This window comes from Sphaerodactylus townsendi, linkage group LG09, assembly GCF_021028975.2.
Source record: "Sphaerodactylus townsendi isolate TG3544 linkage group LG09, MPM_Stown_v2.3, whole genome shotgun sequence".
Taxonomy (NCBI): Eukaryota; Metazoa; Chordata; class Lepidosauria; order Squamata; family Sphaerodactylidae; genus Sphaerodactylus; species Sphaerodactylus townsendi.
The window spans coordinates 62098551-62108391 of NC_059433.1; the positions used below are offsets into that span (position 1 = coordinate 62098551).

Below are 9841 nucleotides of genomic sequence, written 5' to 3' on the forward strand. Positions count from 1 at the left end.
ACTATGAGAGACAGAAAATTGAAAGACTGTGGTTCTTTCTTGATATTTCAAGTGTCCTCTGTTTTGACTTCCATGACATTGCAGAGGTTAGTGGATGTTTCTTTGCCAAAAGTCCCACATGTATTTTTAAAACACAACCAAGGAAATTCAGTAGGGGCCACATCCTTAGTTATTGCAACCTTTCTTATTATATTTCTTATTGCCCTTTTAAAAATGTTTCTCTGCAAAATACAATGATATTTATGGTGCGATATAATAATAACTTGTAAATAATTATCTCATGGGGTTTTTTTAGAGTTGCATAGCCAGATAATTGTAAAAAGCTGCCACCATACCTCAGCAATAATTGCAGTTTTGGATTATTATTCATCAGACCTCAGGATGCAGATGTTTGAAAGTTGGAACAGTCCTATGGAGAAGAGAATTTGAAGCAGCCTATTGTCAGACTGATAAAGCAGAAGATTAGCAAAATGTATGCCAGAAAAATAAATTTCTAGCTATCATACCAAAAATGTATTTGAAAAAAAATCAGCTTGCCAGATACTGAGCTACAATCATTTGAATGTTATGCTAGCATATTACTTCAAATTTAACAATAAGTAGGGACAACAGAAATAAACAGTGATTTATGATGATTTAAAACTAAAGTTCCATTCAGTTCTTACAATTTAAAAAAAATAACCTGATTCCAGCAACAGTCTAATAATTGTTTCTAGATTGGAATTGGAATTTTATTTAAATTAAATGTGGAGATCCCAAATTTAAATCCTTGCTGAGCTGGGGAAATGGCTAGATAATTTCTGGGCCAGTTGCTCCTTGGAAGAAGGTCAGGGTACAAATAAAGTAATGAATAAGAGAGGATCACCTTCAAGGAATATAAATTATTGTACCTTTTTGCCATTTCATCAAATGATTATTGATCATTAATTTACTTATACATTCAAAAGTTGAGCATATAAAATGTTATATTTATATTATTTTGGTAATAAACTATATTGCAACTTACATATAAACAAACTGCCTTCCTTGTATTGTCAAAGGCTTTCACGGCCGGATTCAACTGATTCTGGTGGATTTTCCACGCTGTGTGGCCGTGGTCTAGTGGATTTTGTTCCTAACATTTCGCCTGCATCTGTGGCTGGCATCTTCAGAGGTGTATCACAGAGAAAAGTCTGTTTCACACTGTGTCTAAGTGAGAAGGGAAAGTTTAGTGTGGTATATTGTCCATGTCCCAGGGTGGGGAACCAATCATTAAGTGTTTGGGTGGAACTTGTTATGCCAGCCACAGATGCAGGTGAAATGTTAGGAACAAAATCCACCAGACCACGGCCACACAGCCCAGAAAACCCACCAGAACCAAACTGCCTTCCTCTTGGAATTAATTTACTTATTCTGGTATTTTAAACAATGTAACAGATAGTACTGAAAGATTCAACATTTTCCAGTCTTCTTTTCTTATTTTTTTTAAACAAGTTGACTTGGTTTAAGATATAAATGATTAAAAGTCTGCAATGACTAGGAGATTCCATTATCCGTGTTCTTGGGTAGAATGATCAGCACCACATTTGTGGACAGCTCAACAAACTGAGCTTATTATGAATGAAAATGTAGATTAAATATCAGCATCCTTTAAAACCACATAAAATAACATGATTACTTTGGGCCTGTGTGCATCCTTTTTGGGCAGAAGTTTCTATAGTCGCAATGAAGGCCACAAAACAGCAGTGAACTTTGGCTGTAGTGAGTTTTCCAGGCTGTGAGTCCATAGTCTGGTAGTTTTTGCTCCCAACATTTCACCGTCATCTATGGCTGGAATCTTCGGAGGTGTGTCAAGGTAAGATGCATTTCTCTCTGTGCCCATGAAATACAGCAGTGAACTTTGCTTAACTTGGCAAACCATTGCAACAAGCCACATAAATCAGTAACTTTATTAGCATTTTCTCATAGTTTGAAGTTAGGCAGGCTCCAGAGGAAATCTGCCAATTAAAATGGCATCCCAGCTCATACAGTAAGCATAATTCTTCTTCTTAATTGCTTAGATTCAGGTTCTTCCAGTTCAGGGCTGCCTCTCTATTTGCCCTCCCTTCCAGCATAAGAGCTAATTCAAGAGCCAATTCCCACCCACCCAGGAGGGGCTGCCCATCTTTTTCTTTTCTTAGTCATAGGCCCTTTCCGCACGAAGGCGGAAGGGCTTGGGTCGGTGTTTCCGACGCCGACCCGACGACGCTGGGAACGTCCCATGGGGACCGACGCATGGATGGTCCCAGAAAGAACCGGGACGACGGCGCCGCTGGACGCCATCGCCCAGTGGACTTACCTGCTCTCCAGCCCTCCGGCGCATCGCCGGGGCCTGGGGACACGCCTCCCCTGCCCTGCGAGCCTGCTTCCGCATCGCAGAGCAGGGGGGCGTGTCCCCAGGCCCCGGCGACGCGCCGGAGGGCCGGAGAGTAGGTAAGTGAAGGGAGGGAGTGGGGGGGAAGTGCCGGGAAGCCGCTGCCATTCGCACAGCAGAGACTTCCAGCCGGCGTTTTCAGAAAAGTGCGCTTCCCAGCGCACTCTGGAAACTTGACTCGGCACTGGAAGCAGAAGCGACGCGAAGGTGAATGTGACTCGCGAAGCAGCTGCGCCCCCTGTGCGAATGGCGGCCTGGGGACGGCGTTTTTGCCATCCCCAGGCCGCCATATTCCGCCCGTGCGGCCCAACCCAGATGGGCTGTGGGAGCAGTGCAGGTATGTAACAACGCATTTGCCAACACTACCAGCATAAGTGGCACCTACACCAGCAGGGAGGGCAAACAGGGTGGTGATGCTCTGCAACATCTGATCCAGAAGAGGCTTTCGCATCCAGAGCTGCATCAGCATAAAGGGAAGCACCAGCATGGCTGGGGTTGGACTAGGGGCATTCCTGGGGGTAGAGCCAACAGTAGTCAACTTCTACTAGGCTTTCAGTCTGGGAATACTCCGGTGAAGGCCTGAACTTATGCCCCAAAAAATGTGGCATAAATCATTTTTTTCAATGGAGTTTTCCAGGCAACAGGGTTTTGTTCCCTCAATGGCTTGCTGCCCTGCCCGGAGTTCCATTGTAGGCAGCATGGTACTTCATCCCCTGGGCCATATCCAGCCTCTGCAGAGCTCCCTTCCTCTCATCTGGATTGGGCTACTATTCTGCAACAAAATTATTTAAGGCATTTTTTATTTATAGTACCATCCAGAAGGCAGGTGTGCTGTTGCCAGGGATGGCACAGCCACAGAACAGCTGCACCACCTCCTGAGAGGCTTGAAGTACTGTGGTCATCAACCCAACAATGACATTCCTCTTATCTCCATGAAAGCACTTTAAGCAGCACAATGAGCTGCACCACCAATTTTTCTGGTGAAAGTTAATACCAGCAAATGGGGGGCATTCCTGGGCCAAAAGGGCTCAGAAAGCCAACATGCTGGCCCTGCCCCCAGGAATGCTCCCTTGGGTGCCAGCAAAAACTCCTTCAGTGGAGGAGTGCTGCCACTGCAACTGTTGCTGTTCAGCTACCTGGCTGTGGCAGAGATAATTTTAGTCATTCATACTTACAAATAATCTTTCAATGCGGCATTCAAGAAGAGATGAACATGGATTTGCCATCATGAAAATTATGATAAAGTGTGGAGGCTGTACAGGGCATCTTTGGATTTTACACTCCTTGGGACAGAGACCTGTCTTTTTTATGCTATCCAAATGAAGTTTTTTTTTTCTTTTGGATGAAAAAGGACTTCCCCAAAAGGAACTCTGAAAGGCAAATCTTACTTCAACAAACAAAGTATTCCTCATTTAGGAGAAAGGGAACTGTGACAACCCCTTTCTTCAAACCAAGGGAACCCACACTGCCTCTCTGACAAAGTTGGTTGGTTTTGTGATATAAAGTTTTCCTTCAGTTTCAAGATGTTCTTCAGGTAGCAAGTGTTCCAGCTTTGTGTTGTGCTATGTGGTAAGTTTTGTGTTGAGCCTGAATGGTACAGAAGTGTCTGAAGCAGGAAACTTAAAACAACAAAGAATATTGATTTATATTTAAATTATGTGAATTCCCTTTAAAGCTTGTAGTTACCAGGTCTGCTGATTACCCAGAGACAGACCTCACAACTCTATTCTGTCCCAAAGGTAAAGTTAGTCATTCTATCACATTACCAAAGTATAATGTGTAGTTTACCAGAGTAGACCATTTGGTCTACTCACTAGCTCATAAGTGTCCCTGTCCTGTCTGTACTCTACTTCTGGCAGCCCTCAGTCCCTTTCTGGAAGGAGACTGAAAGCTGGAGCAGCAGTCCTATAAGCTGTCAAAACAGCTGAATGGCGGTTTTGCCTCTAAGGACAGGACAGTCTCCACTCCTTTAGCTCAGGTCATGCCATGTTTTAGGGCCACCAAGGCAGCTAACAGATTAGAAACTTACATAGCAAAAACTCATCTTGAAACTATAAAAACCAAATACATTATTAAAATAATGAAAACCAAGCTAAAACACACACACATAACATAAAAACAATGATATCCATTAAATATGTTTTGATATTAAATACAGAATCCAGAATGTAGGCGTTATTCTTAAGTATTCATTAATTTCTCACACGTTGAAATTTTTTTCTTATAAAAGAAAACTTTTTGGATTAAAAATTGTTAGTGGCTACATTTTGCATTGAAGGTCTAATACAAACTATAGTCAATTCTTGTTCTGAGTTCTGGGAAAAGTCCATTTTTGAATTTGAATCCAAATCACATTTTAGGGACTGTGAAATGAGGGGCCCTATTTAGGTAGAGTTGGTGACTTGTTTGAGATTGTACATCGTTATTATTCAGAAGTACCTTTGTCTCTGGTAATGAGACTTTTTAGAAGTGAAGCATAACAACATTCTTAACAGATGAGATGGCCCTCCTGTTCTGAAGGTTGGCATCTTTTGAAAAAAGAACTCTGGAGTGAGGGGTAGTATGCAACACCACAGAAGCTACACCACTACCTTTAAAGTACAGAAGACAGAGAATTCCCATTCTCAAATGCAAACTTTCCATCAAAGAATGAAATATGTCATATTTATATCTGATTTTACCATCGCTGCCTCATTGTGTGTTGGGGTAAGGGAAAATACTGAGTGAAGCAGAAGTGTATTTATAAGCATGATCATAAATTGTTTGTGAATATTTCTAAAAAGAACCTGTAGCTTTTTATTGGTATTGATTCAAACTAAGTCAACTTGTCTGGGAGCCTTTTTTTACACTGTGATTTTCAAAAACTGAGACATAATTTTTAATTATTCTTGTGCACTCTGCGTTTGTGTGCATGTGTGCGTGTGAGACTGGACTTTTCAGCACTTCAACATCTTTGAAAGAGCATGACCACAAGAAAATGCTTTTAAATGAATCATTTCTCAGAAATACAAACCAATGATTTTTCCCTTTTTGCTTGACTGAGCCTAAATTGAACTTCAAATCAGAGAACAATTCACTTTAGTCTTTTTAATGGAAAACAGATATTATGAAAGCCCTTTTTGAGGGGGGAAATGCATTTCCAAATGCTGGTAAATTCGTTTAGCATAGCTGTTGCATTTTCTCATTTTCTCAAATTATCTTAAGGCTGTCAATTTTCTTTTAATATAAATGAACTAAGTGCTAAACCATACAATGCTAGCGTATATTGAGTTTCATTCCTATGACTCTCATAACTAGAAACTAAGATGCTCTTCCATAAGAAGGACCTTTGATTTCACAGAAGGTGTCTTTCCTTAAGTAGAAGGACACCTTTAGGTCCAGTTCTGTATCAGTGTCACATGACAGATATCTCAGAACAGCTCTCTCAGTGGTCATTGTTCAAGATGATGGAACTTTGTAGAATAGAACATTATGACTATAGTAGCACCCATTTATGAAACCCTTGTATGATGCAGCTGTCTCTCCTATATCCAGCAGCTAATGTAACACAAGTTATTGCATCATGGACCATTTAGATCTCTACGAAAGCTATGTCATAAAACTTCTTGGTCCATTTTTATTACAATTTTTCATTTTTAAATTATGAGCTATTTATTTATATGTCTGACATAGCTGTAGAGTCTGCTCTCCACCCAACCAACTTAAGTGCTTAGGGCACCATAATGAGCAGTGGGCGTGGACTCATCATACAGGATCAGTTCTCTCCCAATCACCAGTTGTACAGGAAGAAGTAAAAAAGCATGACTTGTGCTTGAAGCTGCCTTCTACACAAGTGCTACTGCTAGCCAGTTTCAAGGCAAATCCCAGCAGAATTGCTAATATAAGCCGAGGGGGGGGGGGACCCTAGAGTTTTAAGCCAAGGAAAAAACCTAAGGCCCTGAGTTCTGCTTGACAGCCAAAACAATATGCATTTGGGAAAGCTCAACAGACAGATTCTGTGGAATGCTTTGCTCCCAGGGAAAGCAAAGCATTTTTTACCTTGCTGATCGGTAAAAAAGTTTTCTGGGTGTATGCAAGGTTCCAGGGAAGGAAATTGGGATGCTTCTCTTACACAAGTGAACACTACTGCACATCTGTAGAATCCAACCGATAATAAAGTACTTTATTGTGCACTAACGCACATCCATAGCATGGTTATCAATTGCTCTCAAAACAGAATGGTTGTATTCTAATACTTAGATGTGCAAGCTAGAGTTCTAGTGAATGTTCAGAGAGAGACAGATTTTAAATATAGGATAACTAAACAGGAGTCCAGTGACACCTTAAAGACTACCAATGTTTATTCCATTGTGAGCTGCTGTGAGTCATAGCTAACAGTGATATGTAGAATAGTGCCAAAATATGTCTTTCTGTCTTTGTGTCAGATATTCCGTATCATGAAAATATTAAGGATCCTTAAACTTGCCAGACATCCTGTCAAAACTGGTATATTTAGAGGCTATTTATATCAATTATAGTAAAATTCTAGAATCATAGTAAGCAGGACATGGTTGCTTAGAGAGCCCAAGTCAAGCACCATGCACCAGAACTTCAAAAGGTCTGGTATGATCTACTTGGGATCTACTACTGACTATACAGCCTTAATGTAATGAGACTGTCTAATGATATGAAACTCTAATAATGTGCTTTTTCTCTGGTTGAATTTCAAGCATCCATTGTGATTTGCTAACCACAGTTTTGCTTGTTTTTGTTTTACAGATTTTGGCCATTGTATCCATTTTGTTCATTGTACTGTCAACAATTGCGTTGTCACTCAACACTCTACCTGACCTTCAAGTAACTGATGAATTTGGACAGCTGAATGACAACCCTCAGCTAGCACATGTAGAAGCTGTGTGTATAGCCTGGTTTACTATGGAGTACCTTTTGCGTTTTCTATCATCTCCAAACAAGTGGAAGTTCTTCAAAGGTCCACTAAATGTGATTGATTTGCTGGCCATTTTGCCCTATTATGTCACTATTTTCCTCACAGAATCCAACAAAAGTGTGCTGCAGTTCCAAAATGTCCGCCGCGTGGTTCAGATATTCCGTATCATGAGAATATTAAGGATCCTTAAACTTGCCAGACATTCTACAGGCCTTCAATCATTAGGATTTACTCTGAGGAGGAGTTACAATGAACTGGGTTTGTTGATATTATTTTTAGCAATGGGAATTATGATATTTTCCAGTCTTGTATTTTTTGCTGAGAAAGATGAAGATGCTACAAAGTTTACAAGTATTCCTGCATCATTTTGGTGGGCCACCATCACTATGACAACAGTAGGTTATGGTGACATTTATCCTAAAACTTTACTTGGTAAAATAGTTGGAGGATTATGCTGTATTGCTGGAGTGCTAGTAATAGCCCTGCCCATTCCTATCATAGTAAACAATTTCTCAGAGTTCTACAAAGAACAAAAACGGCAGGAGAAAGCCATTAAAAGAAGAGAGGCACTTGAGAGAGCAAAAAGAAATGGAAGCATTGTCTCAATGAATCTAAAGGATGCCTTTGCTCGCAGCATGGAACTGATAGATGTAGCTGTAGATTCCAGCAAGACTGAGGAAGCAGTCAACCCAAAGCAAACCCCTGATGACAATCACCTGTCTCCAAGCCGGTGGAAATGGGCCAGGACCACAATTTCTGAAGCAAGTTCTAATAAGTCCTTGGAGAACAAATACCAAGAAGTGAGCCAGAAAGATTCCCATGAAAAGCTAAACAATACTGCAGTATCCTCCAGTCCTCAAACCTTGTGTGCTCAGAAACTTGAAATGTTATACAACGAAATTACTAAAACTCAATCTCAGCCTAATCTTAATGCCAGTTACCAAAATCCATCAGCAAAACCTTCACTCTGTGATGAGGAAATAGAAATGGAAGAGGTCACTGGACAAGAAGAACAACTGGTAACAGGACCCAGACATGTAGTAACTGACATGAGAAGCATTTCTAGCATTGACAGCTTTGCCAGCTGTGCAACTGATTTTACTGAGACGGACCGTTCCCCATTCCCTCCATACTCTGGTTCTAATCTGCAGCTCCGGTTCTCCCTCCCAACTGAGTCTATCCATTTAGAAGAGCAAAGAGCAAAGAGTTCTCAGCTTTTATCACTCTCCGGAGATAAAATATTTGCTCCCAGGGACATGACTTTTGAATACCCCATTGATACTGCCATGAACACTGACAACACTGGTTCCCAACCTTTGCTCCTGGGTAATTTTCCCTTTGACAGTGCTCTAGACAGTCCAAAAAGTTCTCTGAAAGGAAGCAATCCCTTAAAATCAAGATCCCTTAAGGTTAATTTTAAAGAAAACAGAGGTGGGGCTCCACAAACACCACCTAGCACTGCAAGGCCATTGCCAGTGACAGCAGCAACAAGCCTCATACAATCTACTCCTCAGCATATCAGCACCATTCTTTTAGAAGAAAATTCACCTCAAGGAGAGAGACCCTTGCTTGGTGCTGATATGCCTGTTCTTTGCCAGGGAACATCCAAGACATCATCCCCTCTGTTTCACAAACAAAAGCTTTTTACTTTTCCTTCCAAGGAGAGGAGAAGCTTCACTGAAATAGATACTGGCGAAGATGATGACTTCATGGAGATTCCTGGCATAAGACATGACAAGCAGGAGGGTATAAAGACAAACTGCTTTGGGGACAAACACAAAGATGACAATCATTTAACAAAAGAGCCTCTGATCAGCTCTTCGTCACCCAAAAGCTTGGCTCACAATTGTACTCAAGACATTTACCATGGTGGGGGGGAAGTTAAAGCAGACAGTAGCCAAGAAGGACACAAAATGGAGAACCATTTGTTTTCCCCAGAAGCGCATACAAATCCTGGAGAAACTGGTTACTGTCCCACACGAGAAACCAGCATGTGACTAGTTATGAGAGCAATAATCACAAAAAACTTATTTCTTATAACTGCAATTAGTAATGCCTATGAAATCAAATATGGCAAGCCTCAAAAAGACATAAAATGTTATTTTTGCATGGCATGAAGAATTGTTTAGTTTAAGTACTGTTTCATTTATAAGTGGAAATCTACTTTTTGTAACAAAAAGAAGGGTCAGTAAAAGTATGGCAGAAGAACCTTGAGTAAAATAAAGAGCTCTATTAGGAGCTTCTCTTCTGAAATGTCTGACATTTCTGATCCTTTTGCTTAAGACTGTAGAATGCTTTTTTAAAAATTCTCTTAACTTTTTTTCCTCTTAGTTACAATGAACTTTGGAATTTGTACACAAAAGGATGAAATGTTGATGCATGTGTTTACAAGGGTGTGAAATAAGGTGCTTTGAGCCTGAAAAAAATGCATATATTTGTAAATAATTTGGATTGTGGGGGAGAGCTACAGCTATTGAGGGTCTGCGGACAACATGTTTCCTGGAACACAAGTATTTCCTTCA

At 40.7% G+C, this 9841-nt stretch overlaps 1 protein-coding gene across 2 annotated transcripts in view; it reads left to right on the forward strand.

The window, feature by feature from the left end:
• KCNB2 (potassium voltage-gated channel subfamily B member 2) overlaps nt 1-9572 on the forward strand; it is a 190946-nt gene extending 181374 nt beyond the window's left edge. For both annotated transcript variants that reach the window (XM_048507524.1, XM_048507525.1), the window contains one exon: nt 7151-9572. In XM_048507524.1, the coding sequence (XP_048363481.1) occupies nt 7151-9316 (2166 nt within the window). In that variant the 3' untranslated portion in view covers nt 9317-9572. The remainder of the gene's footprint in view (nt 1-7150) is intronic.
• Nucleotides 9573-9841: the final 269 nt, after the last annotated feature.